This window comes from Rhinopithecus bieti, unplaced genomic scaffold (assembly GCF_001698545.2).
Source record: "Rhinopithecus bieti isolate Rb0 unplaced genomic scaffold, ASM169854v2 scaffold_26226, whole genome shotgun sequence".
Classification (NCBI taxonomy): Eukaryota; Metazoa; Chordata; class Mammalia; order Primates; family Cercopithecidae; genus Rhinopithecus; species Rhinopithecus bieti.
The window spans coordinates 621,936-643,248 of NW_016811902.1; the positions used below are offsets into that span (position 1 = coordinate 621,936).

Below are 21,313 nucleotides of genomic sequence, written 5' to 3' on the forward strand. Positions count from 1 at the left end.
GGGGGAGAGGAAGAAGAATAGAGGAGGAAGAGGGTGGGAGGAGAAGATGGGGAAGAGAGAAGGAGGAAGCGAGTAGAGGGAGAGGAAGGAGAGGGGACAGGAGAATGAAGGAAGGAAGGCAGAAAGGGAAAAAGAGAAGTCAGTATACTGTTTTCAGATATTTGAGATTTACTTAATACTTCCATAAAACACCAACTTTGCTTCTCTTTATTCCCCATCACCCTCCACTTACCTTAGAAAAATATTGTTAATCTGTTTTCGGATAAATGCTCTAAGACCAAGAAACTTGCCATAAATTCTGTGTAAGACTGTTTTTAAGTAGTCCCGTTCCCGAGGGTCTTCGCTGTCAAATAGCTCCAGAAGCTGTTGTAAATGAGACATTACAGCTGTCAAAGGCAGTTTCAGAAAAGGATTTAGGAATTCTATTATTTAAAATCCCCTCCTTCTTTCCTCAAAAATGTGTTGAATATCTATTACGTGCCAGGCACAGTGCTAGTTTTTGGGCATATCATGATAAACAAGTCAGACAAGGAGCTTATATTCCACTAAAGAAATACAAATACAAAATAACAACAATAAAAGTAATAATATGAATAATAGCTAATACACATATGGCACTTACTGTGATCATCAGGCAATTTTCCATGCAATCTACATATTAATCCTCCCGATGAGGTAATTTTGTCCCCCTTTTACAAAAGAGGAAACTGGCGCACATAAGGGTTAAAAAACGTGCCCACGGTCTCACAGCTAATAGGTGGTAAAGCTAGAATTTGAATCCCAGCAGTTGAGGCCATAAGTCCATGATCTCAACCACTTCACTATGCTACCTACTGATATTCCAAATACACAGTTAAAATAAGCTGACTGGGTGTGGTGACTCACGCCTGTTATTCCAGCACCTGGGGTGGCTGAGGCAGGTGGATTACCTGAGGTCAGGAGTTTAAGACCAGCCTGGACAACATGGTGAAACCCTGTCTCTACTAAAAATACAAAAATTAGCCACGTGTGGTGGTGGGCGCCTGTAATCACAGCTACTCAGAAGGCTGAGACAGGAGAATCACTTGAACCCGGGAGGCAGAGGTTGCAGTGAGCCAAGATCGCACCATTGCACTCCAGTCTGGGTGACAGTGCGAGATTCAGTCTTAAAAATAAAAAAAGGATAAGCCTTCAGCTCTACTAGAATATTCAGGAAAATGAAAAAAATCTGAATCAAAGCAAGCATCAAAAAGTCTCAATGAGACTGGTCACGGTCCTTTGTAGATCCAGACTCTTGTTACGTAGGTGTGCTCACTCTGTAAACAGTCATCGAAGTGAATGTTGATTATTTCTGTTCGTATGTTATATGTGAAAAAGTTTTTTTTTTTTTTTGAGACAGAGTCTTGCTCTGTTGCCCAGGCTGGAGTGCAGTGGCATGATCACAGCTCACTGCAACCTCTACCTCCTGGGTTCAAGCAAGCAATTCTCAGCCTCCCAAGTAGCTGAGACTACAGGCACCTGCCACCACACCCAGCTAACTTTTTGTATTTTTAGTAGAGACGAAGTTTCACCATATTGGTCATGCCCAGCCATGGATAACATGTTTAAGTTCCCAAACATTTGTAATCTAAAGTTAATAACCAAATCCTGATAACATCACATCTATGTGCTCAAAATGAAGTCCACACAACTAGTCCAAAAGAGGTAACAAGCTAAAGTTTCAGCCAAATGCCAGTGGGCACAACAGATTCAACTCAATGTCTATCAAAAATTCCAGCTGCTTTGTTTTTGTATCATTGACAAGCTGATACTAAAATTAATATGGAAATGCAAGAGAGCCAGAAGAGCCAAAATACTCTTGAGGGAAACAAAACTTGAAAGATTCACACTTCTCTATTTCAAAACTTAGTCCAAATACAGTAATCAAGACAGTGTGGTACTGGCATAAAGACAGACATACAGATTAATGGGAATAGAATTGAGAGCCCCAAAATAAGCCCTCCCATTTATGGTCAACTGATTTTCAATAAGAATGCCAAGTCATTTCAATGGGGAAAGAATAGCATTTTCAACAAATGGTGCTGGAACAACAGGATATCCACATGCAAAAGAGTAAGCTGAACCTCTACCTCACAATATACATTCAGATTAACTCAAAATGAAATCAACCTAAAATTAAGAGCTAAATTATAAAAAAAAAAAGAAGAAGAAATCTTCATAACCCTCGATTAGGTGGTATTTCTTAGATATGACCCAAACCATAAGCAACAAACAAATAAATTAGACTTCCCCCAAACTGAAACCATTCATGCTTCAAAGGACACCATCAACAAAGTGAAAAGAGAATGCACACACTGGGAGAAGACACAGCTGACCCTGTGCAAGTTCACTTGCATGCAAATTTTCTTCCACTCTTGGCTGGGCGTGGTGGCTCACCCCTGTGATCCCAGCACTTTGGGAGGCTGAGGCAGGTTGTTCACTTGAGGTCAGGAGTTTGAGACCAGCCTGGCCAACATGGTGAAATCCCATCTCTATTAAAAGTACAAAAATTAGCTGGGTGTCGTGATGGGTGCCTGTAATCCTAGCAACTCAGGAGGCTGAGGCAGGAGAACTGCTTGAACTTGGGAGGCAGAGGTTGCAGTGAGCCGAGATTGCACCACTGCACTCCAGCCTGGGAGAGAGAGCAAGACTCGGTCTCAATTAAAAAAAAAAAAATTTTTTTTCATCCACTCTTGCTACCCTGAGACAGCAAGACCAACCCTTCCTCTTCCTCCCAACCTCCTCAGCCTATGCAACGTGAAGACCACAAGGATGAAGATCTTTATGATGACCTACCTCCCATTAATGAACAGAAAATGTGTTTTCTTTTCTTCATAATTTTCTTAACATTTTCTTTTCTCTAGCTTGCTTTATTGTAAGAACACAGTATATAATACAGATAGCATACAAAATATGTGTTTTTCAACTGTTTATGTTATCAGTAAGGCTTCCTGTCAACAGCAGACTATTTGTAGTTAAGTTTCTGGAAAGTCAAGTTATACATATACTTTTCAACTGCTCAGGGGTTCACTGCCCCTAATATCTGCACTGTTCAAGGTCAACTGTATTTATAAACCATATATCTGATAAGGGACTAGTATCCACAATATATAAAGAACTTTTAGGTCAGGCATGGTGGCTCACACCTACAATCTCAGCACTTTGGGAGGCAGAGGCGGGTGGATCGCTTGTGCCCAACAGTTTGAGACCAGTCTTGGCAACATGGCAAAATCCTGTCTCTTCAAAGAAATTCAAAAATTAGCCAGGCTTGGTGGCACGTGCCTGTAGTTCCAGGTATTTGGGAAGCTCAAGTGGGAGGATCACCTGAGCCTCAGGAGATCAAGACTGAACTGAGCCGTGATCGTGCCACTGCACTTCAGTCTGGGCAGCAGAGAGACAAACTCTGTCTCAAAAACAAACAAACAAAAAAAAAAAAACAAGAAAAAATAATTTTAAAAGCTCAACAATAAGAAGAAAACCCAGTTTAAAAATGGACAAAGGATTTTATTTAACAGCTAAATCACAAAGGAAGTATACAAATTTTGGTCAATAAACACATGAAAAGTGCTCTATTTTATTGATCATTACAGAAAAGCAAACCCTGGCTCACACCTGTAATCCCAGCACTTTGGGAGCCGAGGAGGTAGATCACAAGGTCACGGTTTGAGATCAGCCTGGCCAACATGGTGAAATCCCATCTCCACTAAAAACACAAAAATTAGCCAGGCGTGCTGGCACACGCCTGTATTCTCAGCTACTCAGGAGCCTGAGGCAGAAGAATTGCTTGAACCTGAGGTAGAGTTTGCAGTAAGCCGAGATCGCACCACTGTACTCCAGCCTAGGCGACAGAGCAAGACTCCACCTCGGAAACAAAAAAAAAAGAAAACCCAACAAGGAGATATTCATTGGATGGCTATAATGAAAAAGAGGGATAATAAAAAGTGTTGGCGAGGATATGGAGAAACTGGAACCCTCATCATTGTTGGTAAGAATGTAAAATGGTGCAGCTATTTTGGAAAACAGTTTGGCAGTTCCTCAAATCTCCCAGAGTTACTATATGACTAAGCAATTCCACTTTCATGTATATATCCAACAGAATCGAAAATACATGTCCACACAAAAATGTGTACACAAATGTTCATGGGAGCAATATTCATAACAGCTAAAAAGTGAAACAACCCAAATATCTGTCAGCTAATAAACAAAATGTGATGCCAGGGAATATTATTCAGCCATAAAAAGGAACAAAGTACTGATATATGTTACAACATGAATGAATCTTTCAAACATCATGCTAAGTAAAAGAAACCAGACACAGAAGGCCATACAATGTGTGACTCCATGTATGTGAAATAACCAGAATAGGCAAATCCACAGTGGCAGAAAGCAGAATGGGGAGTGGCTACTAATAGGTCTGGATTTATTTTTTGAGACAGAGTCTTGCTCTGTCACTAGGCTGGAGTGCAATGGTGCTATCTCAGCTCACTGCAACCTCCACCTCCCAGGTTCAAGAGATTCTCCTGCTTCAGCCTCCCATGGGTCTGAATTTCTTCAGGGGATGATGAAAACATCCCACAATGATACTGTGGTGATGGTTGCATGACTCTGTAAATATACTAAAAACCACTAAATTGGAAACTTTAAAATGGCGAATTTTAGGTGTATGAATTACAACACAATATATCTGCTACCTTTACAAAAAGTCAGTGTGCAAGTTCCTCTGGCTGAAGAACAAACTTGGAAATCGGTTTGAATGTTACTGAGTTGTTTTTTTTTTACATTCATCATCATTGAAATAAAGCAAAATTCAGTTCTAGTGTCTTTATAGAAAAACATTTCAAGAGCACATAGCACACAAATTAAAGCAGACTACCATCGTCATCAAAAAGGCTATCGAGACATATGTAAGTTTGACCTCAGGTGATTAAGACATGAGGTTGAGACTGACAGCAGAATTAAAACTTCATGGTCAATAATCGAATGTGCTTTTGTTTGGTGTTTTACTTTAAATAAAAGACAGAGTTATGGGCCAAAAAAGGCCCCTCAAACATGGCAGGAAACACAAACTAAAGGATGGTCTTCAAAAATAGGTAGACAGACAGGACACAACTTTTAGCTACACAATGCCATCCACCATCCATCTATCATTCATTCATTCATTCATTCATTCATTCATTCATTTTAAAAATGAGTATTTCAAGTAAACATTTATGGTGTGCTTATTAAGGGCCAGCCAGTGGGCGAGCTGTCAGGGATACAATGATAAGCAAGACAGATACAGTCTTTGCTTTCTCAGAGCCTATTCTAACGGGGAATACAAACAATTAAATAAACAGCATGTTAAGTAGTTCAGGATGTTGTATAAACACACAGCAGACACCTACTGTACTTGGAAGAAGTGGAGTGATCAGGGAAGGCTTCTAAAGGAAGAGACATCCAGGCCGACCCATGAAGAAATGAGGAGTTAGAAGTGGGTAAGAGTGCTCCTCACAGGTTCAATAGTACATGCTTTTACTAGCAACCTATCCAAACAGAAGACGTTGTGAACTACCGCTCTCTGCCCATTCAGCAATACAATAACTACATACGTACTGAGTTCTTTCTATGTGCCAGCGATGGTCCTCATTGCTGGACATACACATTGTAGAACAATTGTGGAGCCCATCAGGGGAGGCAATGGGCAAGTTAACACATTTCCACAAGAAAACATTCTATCTAGGAAAGAAAGGCATGTAGCTCCAACTAGCAAAAAAAAAAGGCCCCATATAGACTCAATATCTCTTTATCTATAATAAAGTTCCAAATGACAAAAGCTCTCTAATCCACCCACCCAGTCCACGCATCCACCCAATCCCATTCCAAGGCTAATAGAAATAATTAACCTTGTACGTTTTATTTTTTAAATTTGGTTTCTACTTTTAAGTGTTTCAAAAGGCTTTAATGAATAACTTACAACCAACATAAGAGGAGGTTTGAGGGTGTGTAATATTAGCAAAACTTGAATCAACTTTCCTTGTATACTCTTAATCTTGAGATTAATGAATACATAATAATTAAGCAAGAAATGTTTAACTGACGTTTTCATTAGGCTCTCAAACAAAATGCATTGCCGGGTGCCTAACTTTAGATATTTACAAAGTCACAAATATTAAATGTATTATGTTCTATGAGAAAGAAAGATGAACTACAGTATTAAACTATTTTTCTGCTTCTCTGTAGAACATGCTTTTGATGATTTTATGATGCATGAGACAGAAATATAATAGTGCACAGGCCAAAAAAGGGGGGAGTAGGATGAGCTCTGATTTCCAAAACAAAATAATATGAGTGTGCTTAGTCATATCTATAGTCCCAATCACTTCCACACAAAAAAAGAAATACACGCCCACACCTGTAAATGCCTAAGTGGACTGTGCCATCCATAATATAACAGGCAGCTTGTAGTCAAAGAAAAGAAGTTAAGAAGCTGGAGCATTTCCAAGGTGATTACACAGGAAAGACAGACCTGTCAACACACTTAACTCCAAGTTTACAGAAACCAGCCTTCTTGAAGCTCACAAATAGGGATAAACTACATAGTGATTTAGCCAAATAACCTTTCTTTGAACTCATAAATCTACAATGAAATGAGAAGAGTGAAATGAAAAAGGGCTATAAGGGTCTTCCAGTGGGCAGCGGAATTGAACCTCTCTCCTCCTGAATCCTCCCTAAAATGACAGTGAAAGAATAAGAATAGAAGAAAGCCTTGGCATAGAGGGAACTGGAGAGAAAATTTGGACTTATTTGTAGACTTCTCAAAGATGGAAGTGGATGACAAGAGGTAACTATCTTAGGTTTCCTCTTTCTCCAGTCTGCTAAGTGTTTTTCCATTCTGCAAGCAGGGAAGGAAGCCAACAAGAAGCAGGCCAGTTCACTCCACAGAACCCTTAAAAGGCTTAGAAACTAAAGGCACCAGATATATTTGATGGTAAGGGTGTGAGAAATAGCTAAAAACAGGAGGACTGGTTGAAAGTCTGTAGAAGACCCCCCAGATCCCATGTAGTGTACTGACGATTTACAATGTAAGTCTGGAGAGAATGAGTAAGTATCTAGTCTTGGAGACATCATACACGTTAAGTAAATCACTTGTTGGAAATAATGGGATGAAATAAAACTCTGCATACCTAAAAGGGATATATTTGCCAGCTTTCTTCCCTGACCAGGCTCCCAATGCTATATAAGTCAGAAGATCAGAAAGTCCCTTTTGGAAGAAACTGACAGCCTCAAGAGGAAAGACCTACAGATATGCTAACAGCTGAGGGTTTCCTAATGAAATGGCAAGGTCCCTGACCAGTTATCCCATTCAAAGTCACCAGCTGCCAAGTGTCACTATGCAAATATAAACACACATGTGCACACTGTAACATACACAAGTTCTAAGCAATTTTTCAGTAGACTAACATGTAATTATGACTATGAAGTCAAAGATCACCAGATATTTTAACATAAAAGACCACAACAAACAATTGTAAGGAACTCAGAGGAAACAAGCACCATGCTAGGAGTACCAAAAAAATTGCAAAAAGGAAACTATAACATCCTCAAATATAAACAAATATGCTGGATCCTTGAAATAAAACAGAGTGCTGTTATTCAGGTAAATATTCAGGACATTTTTTAAAAGCTTTCAGAAGTTCAACATATAACAAAAATTTTAGCAGAAGCAATAGAACATTAAAATGAGCAAATCTACCCCTGAACATACAACCAAAAAACAGAGATAATATATAGAAGAAGATTTTAAAAACCAAGAGATCCAATACATAATAGCAATCTAGAAAGACATGGAGACAGAAAAATAGAAAACGAACAGAAGGAAATTATCTGAGGAATAATTCAATTCAATTTCCAGGAAAAAAAAAAGTCATGAATGTCAATACAGATATGGCCCATTAAGTGTTCCGCACAATAAATGAACAAAGACTCACACCAAAGCACATCACTTTCTGGACGTGGGGACAAAGAGAAGATTTCAAAGAAGTTACAAAGAAGACACGTCATTATAAAGGATAAGGCATTCAGCTGGTGCAGGGCTTTTTAATACCAACACTGGAAGCTGGAAAACAATGGATCAATTCCTTAAAACATCTGGGAAAGTTCCAAATTTACACCTAGCCAAAACATCAATCAAGTAGGTAGGCAGGCCGGGCACAGTGGCTCACACCTATAATCCCAGCACTTTGGAAGTGCTGGGATTCCAAAGGCGGGCTGATCACTTGAGGTCAGAAATTTGAGATCAGCCTAGGCTAACGTGATGAAACCCCATCTCTACTAAAAATAGAAAAATTAGCCTGGTGTGATGGCATGCGCCTGTAATCCCAGCAGCTGGAAGTTGCAGTGAGCCAAGATCGTGCCACTACACTCCAGCCTGGGCAACAAAGCAAGAGTCTGTCTCCCAAAAAAAAAAAAAAAAAAAGTAGGCAGAATAAAGACATTTTCAGACAAATGATCTCAGAACATTTACATCCCATTCATGCTTTTTTAGGAAGAATCTAGAAGGTATGTTCCACCAAATAAGAAGTTAAACAAGTAAGGACACAGTGTAGAAGGGCAGCAAAGGGAAGTGCTGGGATGACTGTGTGGGTGGCCCAGAGCAAGCAGCCAGTGCCAATAAGAGCAGGATGACCAGGGCTCCAAGAAGAAGGTCTCCAAGGAAAAAAAAAAAAAGGAACTGATAGATTAGTTGATATGTGGGTCATACTGAGAAGGGCTGTATGGTACTCTCAGAGAATTAAGGTATACACTAGTATACCTTAATACTAGTGATGAATACACAGGAAAGCAAGTAAAAAATAAGGCAACTATTTTCCTAAAATTAAAAAAAAGGCTCTACAAGAAAAGGAATATAACCATGTGCCTTGTAATGAACAACATGTATAAATAGTACTCATTCTATCATCTGATTCATTCAAATTTTGTGATATAACATTGGATGTAGACAGAGAGTTATAGTGGGAGATACATAATGACTTAACAGTAGGAAGTTGACAGACATAAATAAAACCTAAAATGACAAGTTAAGAAATAGCAGTATAAGCATGCTGTTTAGAAAGATGGAAATAAATATATAGAAACAACTGGAAGACTTAAATGTGGTTACCTCCAGGAAACAGGACTCTGGTTTGGAGAAGGATGAGGCAAGAGATTTGCCATTTTTCATTAAAAACCATATAAACATATTTGAATTTTAAAAGTTGGCATTATCAAAACTATTTTTAAAAGTCATTAAGAGCAAAAGATTTCGAGCAAAAAAACCCAGATGCTCTCTGCTACAATAAAGAATTACCCTGCCCTACTCCATGTAAAGTAAGATTTTAGAGAACATCAAAAATCTTCAAGTAGATAACCGATAAAATTGGTATTCTAAATGTTTTCATCCAAAGTGCCACAGAGCACTCAAATCAGATGTCCACATTTCTGGCTTTGTTTGCAACTTTCTCCCACTATCTGAAAACTATCTTCCTCATACTTTCACCTTGGCCAAATACAGAGAAAACAGCCCAGAACAAAGAAGCCAGAGCCAAAGGTAGTCAGTCTGACTCCAATGAATCAGATCGACTCAAGGGATGCACTGTATGAAATGAAGCAACCTATGGGGCAACCACTGAGAACGGACAATGGGGACAAGGGATCAAAAGGTTGCGATCACAAGCTTCTGGCAATTCTGACTCCAAGACTCCTATGGAAATTCAATATAAAACTTTCAAAAGTGTAAGGCGTACAAATATGAATAACTCCACCAAGTCACACGCTTTTATTTTCCTCCATTTAATTTCAGGCATTCTTTCCACAAACCAAAGAAGTCCACTTTTTTCCCCTTGAGCATTCTATCTATTTCAAGACAACCTTATGATTTAAGTTTTTAAGACAACCAGTTTGGTCAGCAATTCAAGAAAGAGCTATTGTGCTAAATAATGATGCACTTAGTGGGAAGCAGGCAGGGACTAGCTACATAATTTGTGGGGCAAAATGACATACAGTGGTCCTTGCTCAAAAAGTATTAGGAGTTTCAAGACAGCAAGAGCAGAGCACTAAACCAAGCACAGGGCCCTTCTAAGCACAGGGCCCAGTGTAACTGCACAAATTACACAACCAGGAAGCTGGCTCTGAATGCAGGAGTCAGAGCAATAAAGCCCTTTCTACAAGATTTTTGAGTTACACACTGGACAGGACAGGATGAGGTGATCTGCTGTTAACTGATAATTGGTAACGGCTATCTCATAAAATTCCAGGTAGAAATAAATGCTCTAAACTCTTATTGCTATAGGCTGTGAGAGGGAAATGTAAACATTTTGACATATTCAAGGAACTTGGTCGGAAAATACAAACTCATTTGTATTGGAGCTGAGATTCAAGGCCTCGTGGAATTTATTTCAGTCTAGAACTAAAAATTTTTTAACAGGTTGGCTTATCTCATGTCCAATTTGTGTTGAGTTTTTAAAAACACAATAACAAAAGGTCACTTTTAAGGACAGGCTGAATGATTTGCATGATTTGCATAATTTACATGATAATTACAGCACCTTTCAGCTAAATATAACAGCAAATGTGAAGTACAAATTACTAAATAGCAATCTCCAGCAGTACATATGTTTACATGGATACTTGAATAGTATGTCTCTTAGCAACCACTGACTGTTTCAGATTTGCAGAGTAGTTGAAAGCAATCTTTAGAAATATGTTGCTAAACTCTTGCCACAATAATCCACCCAATGAAATAATACAAGGTTTGGCAATTCATTTGGGTCTAAAGAAGGGGTTGGGGGATCATAAAGCAACTATTTTCCCAACCATCCCAATACAGATGAAAATTATCTTTATTGATAATAGACAAAATTGTTCCATAAGCCTAGGCAAGTCTACATACTCATAGCTCTAGAAGGCAGTTAACCAAGTTACTTAAGTCTAAAATTAACACTACCACAGACAAAAGTGCACTATGCAATGAATTGACTATCTTTTGATATATCTCTAACAGCTTTCTTGTGCAAACACTTAAGTGAGTACACAAAAAATGCTACAGGTTATGTAAATCTAGATTTAATAAAAATCACAATGAAATTCAAATGAGCCAGTCATACTATTCTAGGATAAAAAAACAATAAAACACTTCAAACAAAAACACTCAAAACCCTTGAATGAAAAACGACAGACTGTTGGCCGGGTGTGGTGGCTCATGCCTGTAATCCCAGCACTTTGGGAGGCCGAGGGGGGCGGATCACGAGGTCAGAAGTTCGAGACCAGTCTGCCCAACATGGTGAAACCCTGTCTCTACTAAAAACACAAAAAAATTACCCAGGCATGGTGGCGCACGCCTGTAGTCCCAGCTACTCGGGCCACTGAGACAGAAGAATCACTTCAATCCAGGAGGCAGAGGTTGCAGTGAGCCGAGATCAAGCCACTGCAATCCAGCCTGGGTGGCAGAGCTAGACTTCATCTCAAAAAAAAAAAAAAAGAAAAGAAAACAACAGACGGTTTTGTCTGGCCCTACCAAAATATGGCTTTCCAGGTTGTCTTGAAAAACCAAAAGATCCAGCAAGACTTGGCTCACTTACCTAGAGACCAACCGTTACTGGGAGTGGATTGGCAACAGGATCTAAGCTCTCTAAATCACCACAGTTTCCATCACTCCTTTGGTCATACCCACACTACTTCATTATGTACCATTTGTCTGTCCTCTGTAAAGATTTAAATGAGCTATCCCTGGTTTTCACACATTATAAATTATACATTCCTGGCACTAATAAACATTTATGTCCAACACTGATTGGAGGAAATCAGTTGGGAAAGTGTGGAACTGAAGAGAATCCAGAGACACAGGAGACCCATGTAACATCTTAAGAGAACCCAACAGCCTGTGAAGAACCATGTACGTAGAGTCCAATGGATATCAGTGATCTTTAGAATAAGAGTTGGATTTCAAATAATTCATAACGTGCTAGGTAAGACATGACAGGCTAACACTATATGATTTCATGGACTGAAGCTATTAAAGAAAACACAGCTTAAGAAAGTTCTCAAAACAAGAATCCTAATAAAAATATTAGTGACAGCACCAGCATTAACGTTTACTGAATATGAACCAAGTGTTGGGAATACTTTTGAGAGCTTGTATAGGTATTTAGTTGTTAAATCTCCAAAACAACCTTACAATGTGATTATATTACGGATATTTTGCATCTACTTTCTAGATGAGGAAACTGAGGCACAGAGTAGTTATGTCACTTGTCCTAGGTCAAACACAAAAAAATGGCAGAGCCCAAATTCAAATCAGTCTGTACACTTAACCACCAATCTATACCGCTTCCTGAGGAAGAAAATTCAAGGTATTGAAAAGGCACTTGAGGCAACACAGGAAGCTTTCCTTTACGCTTTAGATTTTAAAAAGGGCAGATATAAATGCTGAAAGGAAGGAAGCAATGAATACTGGGCATAAAAGAATGGGCTATCCTACAAAAATAGTCTTAGGAAGACTAATGCACAAAATCAGCTGAGGTTTATGAAAAATTGCAAGGCAATAAAATGAGAATGTACTTGCAGATGAAATTTTTTATTATTCTTTTTGATTATAACATATATGCTCATTATTTTTTAAATGTAAAAAACAGAGATATCTAAAAAACAGGAAGCGAAGATCATCACATATAATCACCCCCTTCCAGCCAATTAACAACAATTTGGTAGAACTCCTTTCAAAATCATTAATGCATATTGCTATAGTCTGCATGTTTCCCCTAAACTTCATGTGATAGGAATTTAATCCCCAATGAAACAGTGTTGGGAGGTAAGGCCTTTTGGTAGGTGTCGAGGTCATAAGGGCTCTGCCCTCATAAATAGATTAATGCCACTATAAAAGGGGATTTGGGACCTGGGTTCACTCTCTCTCGCCCTTCTGCCTTCCACCACGTGAGGGCACACACAGTAAGATGGCACTCGTTAGATGCCAGCACCTTGATCTTGGACTTCCCAGCCTCCAGAACTGTAAGAAATAAACTTACAGAACTTCTGTTCTTTGTAAATTACCCAGTCTGAGGCATTTTGTTAAAGCAGCACAAAAGAACTAAAACAAAAATACTAACATTATTTTCCCTAAAATAACAGATACAGGCTCAAAATTATACTGTTCTATAACAATGCATGTTTCACTTAAAATAGATCACGAGTAGGTCTATCACATTCTTTTACAAACTGATGAATATTTCACTCTACGAATGTTCACAGCTCAATTACCTCCTACTAAGGAACTTAAAAGTTATTTTCTAATTTTCTAATAATTATTAACAATGGTGCATTCAAGACCTTTGTATATACATCTTTTATACATATCTAATCGTTTCTCGTGGACTTGTTGGGTCTAAATTTAAGCTGATAGAATACTATCGGTTTCCTCTTCAGGACAATTATGCCAATTTAATGTACGTTTGTATATAGCCATCTATTCATATGTGTATTCATTCATTTGGTACAACTGCTTATGAGTTTTATGGCACACTCAGCAGGGTCATCTCCACCTAAGGTACTATTAGGTTCCATTCTCCTGTTCTGACGCCATATCATTTTAATCAATTTACCTTTTCCTTTGTAGTATATTATTTAATAAGTATCATTAGTCATCTTTTCAAAATTTATTTCATGAACTCTAAACGTTTCAAGTTTTAAAAAATTGTAATTTTAATTAGAACTGTACTAATGTAGAAATAATTTGGAGATTATATGAACATCTTTCTGATAGTCTTCCCATCTAGGAATATGCCACATTTCTGCATTTACTCAAGCCTTCTTTAAGTTTCATATAGATTTTTAAAATTCTATTTCAGAAAATGAAGATTTTAAAATTAATATTGGAAGCCAGGCACAGCGACTCATGCCTATATTGCCAGCACTTTGGGAGGCCAAGGTGGGCAGATCACTTGAGTACAGGAGTTCAAGAGCAGCCTGGCCAACATGGTGAAACCACGTCTCTACCAAAAATTAAAAAATTAGGGCCGGGCATGGTGGCTCATGCCTGTAATCCCAGCACTTTGGGAGGCTGAGACGGGAGGATCATGAGGTCAGGAGTTTGAGAACAGCCTGGCCAACATAGTGAAATCCTGTCTCTACTAAAAATACAAAAAATTAGCCAGTCGTGGTGGTGAGTACCTGTAATCCCAGCTACTCAAGGAGGCTGAGGCGGCAGAATTGCTTGAACCCGGGAGGAGGAGGTTGCAGTGAGCTGAGACTGCACCACTGCACTCCAGCCTGGGTGACAGAGCAAGACTGTGCCTCAAAAAAACAATCAAACAAACAAACAAAAATTAACTGGGTATGGTGGTGCACGTCTGTAATCCCAGCTACTCAGGTGGCTGAGGCACAAGAATCGCTTGAACTTGGGAGGTGGAGGTTGAAGTGAGCTGAAATTGTACCTCTGCACTCCAGCCTGGACAACAGAGCAAGACTCTGTCTCAAAAATAAATAAATAAATAAAAATAAAATTATTGGAATCAAAAAAATAATACATTCTATCAATGTGGGCAGACAATATATGAGGGGGGTGTGAAAAGATGAATAAATATTTAATGAGCAACTACTATACTCCATAGGTGATAACAGTAGACATTTTTACAAGTCATCTCATTTTATCTCATAACAAGCCTACTTGCTGTGACTTGTTGTGACAGGTGACTCTTAATGTAATTTTATAGAAAAAGACACTAAGGATCAGAGTAGTCAATAATCTGCCCAAGGTTTTCAGTCACCTGTTTAAGATTGAAGGCAGGGATCCTGTCTTTGTATCCACGCTGCCAAGTGAACTAAGCAGATTTGACAACTGTCAATTTTGAGGTGTCTCCTATTTTACTTAACAGTATCTTATTTATCCTGTTATCCCATGTCATGAATGAGGAAACTCAGGCTTAGATAACGGGTATACAAACTTGCTGAAAGTCGTACTGCAAGTAGGCAGAGAAGCCAGAGTTTGTATGCAGTTTCTTCTGACCCCATAGCTCACATTCTCAGCTCCTAAAATAATACTTATAATACATAGGGAAGTCAATATTCAAGCCCAAAGCTTCCTAACTTTCCACTACGTCATAGCAAAACAGCTCAATTCCTATTTTGCTTTTGTATTCACTGACAGAGGAATGAGTCGGAAGACTGACTGCAAAGAACATATTCAGCTGCTACAGAAAATAAGTTGAAATCTCATGGATACAATAAATTCTGTCTAACTGAAGAAAGAAATTTTAAGCTGAGATTACCAAGAATCTTTTTTGAGATCATTGAAAATCCACAGAAAATAGAAATCTGCCCAAAGAAAAGAAACAGGGTAAACGTTATCCTGATTTGTCAAAAGGAAAAGGATGTAGGTTTCCAAGAGAAACACCCTAGGACCAGGTGGCACCATGGGAGACTGTGGAGTTCAGAAAAATGCAAAGACAAGCAGGGGTGTGAACAAGACCTGACTACAGAGTGCAGAGGTTGGCAGGACCTGTCAATTCAAGGACAGTTAAGTCATGGTGGGAAAGAGGAGGAGGAATGAGTGAGATGGGGGATAAGGGGGTAAAATATCAGCATCAATCCTTCAAGGCCCAAAAATCCCACCCACTCCCCAGCAGAACCAAACCGGCCAGGAAGGGATCTCAGGAGAACCAGTTAAGAAATTAAGGCCCCCTCTTAGAAGGCACTGGGAACGAAGTAAGTCATTAGCAGACTAAAGGGTCAGGAAAAGGACAGGAGGCCAACTTACAGGTTACCGACATGAATGAGCAGAGTATTCTGGAAAATGGGAGCTAACAGGCGCCCAGGGGTTATTCCCAACATGGAAGTTAATGCACTGATTAGTCAGATGATTTCAATCAAGCTCTCGGTGGTGGTGCTGATTCTGCCAAAAGCCCTGCTTGCCACTTTCACGATTCATTCAGGAACTGGGGTGAGCCCTGGTGTGAAGGTCAAATTTATAACAGATCCAGCAGATGGAAAGTAAAGAAGGCAACAATTGGAAAAATGAGGAAGGGGCTGAAAATGTAAAGTATATAAATGAACTTCACTACTGACACTTATTTCCTGTCTCTGGCAAAATTTTAGGACAGATGAACAAACCCATGGTTTGCAAGCAGTTAGGGCAGGATCATCAGTAAACAGCACTAGCTCTAGACGTTCACTAATACCACATGGCAGATGAATGGCATTCCTTTTTATGATACAGTTACAAGGCCTATAGATGAGAGTAATGCTGTAAACACAGAGTCCTGGCTTTTACCACAGCATCTAATAGTCTCTATGTTCTTCTTACAATCAAAATTAAGAAATGCAGGAAGGATAATGTACTAGTAAATTTCTGGATCAAGGATAAAACTCAAAAATTACTGATTATGAAGTTGTGTAATATTGGGAATTTCTAAAATAATATAGGCTCCTATCTCAGCCCTGGCTAGTTTAACAACTTTTCTTTTTTTTAATTATTTTATTTTATAGTGTTGGGAGTACAAGTGCAGTTGTGTTACATGGATATATTGCATTGATATTAGTTTGGGTTTTGTTCCCTCCAAATCTCGTGTTGAAATGTGATCCCCAATGTTGGAGGTGGGGCCTAGTGACAGGTATCTGGATCATGGAGGTGGGTCCCTCATGAATGGCTTGGTGCTGTCCTTGAAGTAATGAATGAGTTCTCAATCTATTAGTTACTGTGAGATCTAGTTGTTAAAAAGAAAAGAAAAGAAAAGAAAAGAAAAGAAAAGGCCTGGCACCTCCACCCGCTCTGTCTTGGTTCTCTCTCAACATGTGACACACATGCTCCCCCTTTGCCTTCCACCATGATTATGAGCTTCCTGAGGCTCTCGCCAGAAGCAGATGCTAGTGCCATGCTTCTTGTACAGTCTGCAGAACCATGAACCAAATAAACCTCTTTTCATCATAAATTACCCAGTCACAAGAATTTCTTTACAGCAACACAAAATGGACTAATAGATGCATGCCAGTGAAGTCTGGGCTTTTAGTGTACCCATAAGCAATAGTGTACACTGTACCCAATAGGTAGTGTTTTATCGTAAACAACTTTAATCAATGACTTAGATGAGGCCAATAGCATATTTAGGTCACAGATGTCATAAAGATGGAAGACACAGTAAATACGGTAGAGATGAATAAGGGATAAATGATTCCACAGGAACATATGCCAAGTACTACACTTAGATAAAAAAGCAAACTGTGTAACAACCAACAATAAGTAAGCCAGGCATGGTGGTGCACACCTGTAGTTTCAGCTACTTGGAAGACTGAGGTGGATCACTTGAGCCCAACCTGGGCAACAGAGCAAGACCCTGTTTGTTTAAAAACGAGAAAAGAAGAGAAACATGCAGCAATATGCAGAAAGCTCAATTAGAAGCCAGCCATAGCCAGAAGCTTAACATAAGTTGGCAATGTCATGCTACAGCAAGAAATGCTCATGAGACTTTTCCTTTAAGAAACCTAGAGTCATGACAAGGGAATGAAAAGGCCAACTTGAAGCCACACTGGGCTGACCAGGCTCAGGGCATTCTGTTCGGATATAGATGTCATATTAGGGGACAAATGGACACATCCAAGATACTGAAGGCTTCAAAACTAACCAGTGAGAAAAGGTTGACAGAACCAAGAACTTGGTCTGGAGGAGAAAGTGCATACTGACAGCTAGTAGGCTAGATCCAGAAGGCAAATGGGCTAGTTCATTCTGCACAGGATTTTAGTAATACCAGAAAACTTAACAGAAGAATCTGGATTTCTATTTATCTTGGGGGTTGGCAAGGAGAAAAATCTGGGGATAACTGAATGAAGACGGGTAGCCAAAGCCCCATTTAATAGGAACCAGTCTACATCCTATTGTCTGACCCCTGGCTTTCAGACTTACTATGAGTGAGGCTATGAGCATTTGAATTGCAACCACTGATGCAGAGAAAAAGAGTCAAAGGGTGAACACAAAAGCTGTGTTCTAAGACCTGAAAGGTTATGTCTGGGCTAGAGACATACTAAGATATTATTCTGGGGAGAAAAAGGACAAAGGGTACAAGGCATAGACAGGTTCAACATAAAAAAGAACTTCCTAACAAAAATGGAACAAGCTGCCTGTGTATATGGCTTTTCTTCACTGAAAAAGGGTCTCAAAGGAGACTAATTCACTAAAGAACGAGAATACATAACCCAAAAAACGTCCTTTCCAAATCCGGGTTTCTCTGATGTTTTCGTATTATAAGTTTCATTATCTTCAGTACCGTCCACCATGGACAGCACACTGGGCTGAGCCCTGGATGTTTTTTGTGTGAGAAAAGCACTGGCTTCATAGCAAGACCATAGGATTTACTGATTCCATGTCAACTAAATACAGGCTCTAATAGAGAATTACTATCTGATATTCTCAGGCACATTAATTCACAAAAAATAGGCCCTATTATTTCATTAGTGTTCAGATGTGAAGGCTACTTCTCCCTCGAAGTCACTCCAAGTTACAGTGAGGGAATCACAAGGAGGCATCATGGCACAATGGACAGAAAACCAGAATACGAAATGTGCTTAAGCAAACTTGATACTCTTTCTACACCTCAGTTTATGCATCTATAAAATGGGGCAGGGGGCAAGGGAGGGCATAAAAATTTAGCCATGTCTACTTTACAAGATTGTTGTACAAATCAAATAATGCAGGCAAAGGTGTTCTGACAATTAGACAGCACTATATACATGCAAGGCTTTCCAATACAAAATGTAGATCTACTATGTATTACTTACATTTTTTTGAAATAAATTATGCTTCCTTAGCATAGCAATCCATACCAATTTCCCTATTTACCCCATGATCCACATATCCATCTATTTATCTACCTCTCCATTTCTAGTTCAGACTTCACTTTTCCAAACCCTCTCATGTTAAAGTGTGAGCCAGGACTCAACAGTGCGGTACCAAAGTACTCTAAATGTGAAGTAAAGATCAAGGATCAGTCCCATATACCTAGGGGAATAGGGTGTACAGGTACTAATGAGCCCCACAGGCAAGGCACCAAAGCGCCTTTCAGCTCTGAGCTGACACTTGAACTTTGGGTTTCATTCCACTCACCCTTTCTTAGGATGTGGAGAGGCCTCCACGCCCCTCAGCTCTCTGGAAGCTTGCCTGCCCCTGTTGGATTGAACCCTATGAAACTGCTGTTTTGAGTGTTAAAAACAGTCAAAAAATTGGGTATGGTTCAACCTACATATCCTAAATTCCAAATGTATTAATTTAATTAAGGAGGGAAATGAGATCACAAAGGTTATCAGCCCCCTCCCAGTAAGGCACAGGAGATCAATTTCCTGCCAAATAATGTTTTACTTTTTATTTTTAGAGACAGGGTCTTGCTCTGTTGCCCAGGCTAGATCAAATTAATGTTTTAAAGTTGAAATTCTTCTTACTGTCTTACTAGGAGATAAACATTTATTCTTTCCTACATTAGATGCCCCATATGCCACTCAGAAAAGAGCTACACCAGTTTGGCTCAAGCATGCATTTTTAGAGATGAATATATCAACAACAGGAGCAAGGAAGTGTTATCTAAAACTTCAGTGCCATGAAAGCACCCAAGTCCCAGGTAAAAAGGAAAATCCACGGTTATAACATGTACAATGAGGAGTCAGGAAAAAGTGTTCCCAGAGATGTTCCAAATGGAGGAATGAGAGTTAATCCCTTTAGGGAAATTTTAGAATGTTAAGCTGTACTATTTTCTAGCAGTGAAATATCATCAGTACCCTGACTTTGATTATTTATTACAGGTTACTCATGCTTTAAAGTCTGAGCTTGCCTACTCAGTTTTAACAGATCTACACCACAGTTCTTTAAGAATCCTTATGCAAATATAAAATTTTAAGCTATATAAAAATTCACACAAACCAAGGTTATATAAATGAAATTCCTTTATAATTAAATTTTAAGAGAAAACTGTAGGGATTTAGGCATTAGCATTCCTGTCTATTTGAAATGTAATTGATTTCTACCACAAATAAACTTAAATGTACCTATTACTTTTAATAGGCAGTAATGGAAATTAACTTCTGTTTATATATATTTTTGTGGTTCACATAACTGTCATTGCAAATTTTTTTTAACAGACATGAATAGAAAATGAGATAAAGTGTTAACTGTAAGACAAATACACACATCCACAATAATTTGCTTACCTGTAATACAAATTTCTGATCTATATATTTTTTGGCAATGCTGGGTTGGAATTCTTGGCTTTCCAAAAATCGTATGAAAAATTCATATACAAGCTGCAACAAACAGATTATAGTTAATTTCAAATTATGATTCACTGGGAATAGTACTACAAACCACCAAAAGCCTATAACACTAAAAGTGACAGGGCTTAGAAAACTGATTTTAAAATCAATCAACAAACCACGCCAGCCTGTCTTGTGGCTCACACAGTTGCTGTTATGCTTTCAACTTTTAAAACTTAAAATTAGAAAATACAACCAACCAAAGAAAAATTTCCCATAATCTTACCATTCAGAGACAACCACTGTTAACATTTCAATGTATGTATCTCCTTCTACAACATACTAATGTATATAAATATATTCTTACAGTTTTGCAAACTACTTGTACCATTTATACAATATATTATGTATATACTTCATGTAACATACCATATAAATATACTTTCACAGTTTTACAGACTACTTTTACCATTTAAACAATGTATTATGAACAATTTACATCAATAATATCTAAACTATCCTTCTTAGTAGCTGTAAGTAGTCCATTATAATTTATAATGAATAATTCCATTATTCATAATTAATTTAACCAATCTCCCAGGCTTAGACATTTAAGTAGTTTCTCAATTATTTCTCCATCATTCCGCGTCAACGTGCATCACATAACATACGTCAGCGTGTACTTGTTCAATTATGTCATGAGGAAATGTTTCTAAATGTGGAATTGCTAGATCACAAGATATCCAAACATTCAGAATTTTTCATACTCACTGACAAATTTCTTTTCAGAAAGTTTATGGCAATTTCTACTCACCCCATAAGATGGTGTGGCATAATATAGCCATCTGCAAAAAGTCAGCCTCAAATAATTGATAAACAGTGGGGAATCACTGCCTATTCTCTTTGCATAATAAGTCTATGTTAAAGGCTACATTAGATCCTGATGAGGTATGCAACAGTATATCAAAACCAGAACCTTTAACTGGTGCAACTCCCTGCGCCTGTAGTCTCTGCTACTCAGAAGGCTGAGGAGGCAGGACTGGTTCAGCCCAGGAGTTTC

At 38.6% G+C, this 21,313-nt stretch overlaps 1 protein-coding gene across 7 annotated transcripts in view; it reads right to left on the minus strand.

Annotated features, from left to right (window-relative positions):
• The window catches only part of PPP2R5E (protein phosphatase 2 regulatory subunit B'epsilon), a 184,125-nt gene that overhangs the window by 25,266 nt on the left and 137,546 nt on the right, over window positions 1-21,313 (minus strand). For all 7 annotated transcript variants that reach the window (XM_017895354.1, XM_017895355.1, XM_017895353.1 and 4 more), the window contains 2 exons: window positions 20,212-20,304; window positions 233-363 (listed from right to left, as the gene is read on the minus strand). In XM_017895354.1, the coding sequence (XP_017750843.1) occupies window positions 233-363; window positions 20,212-20,304 (224 nt within the window). The remainder of the gene's footprint in view (window positions 1-232; window positions 364-20,211; window positions 20,305-21,313) is intronic.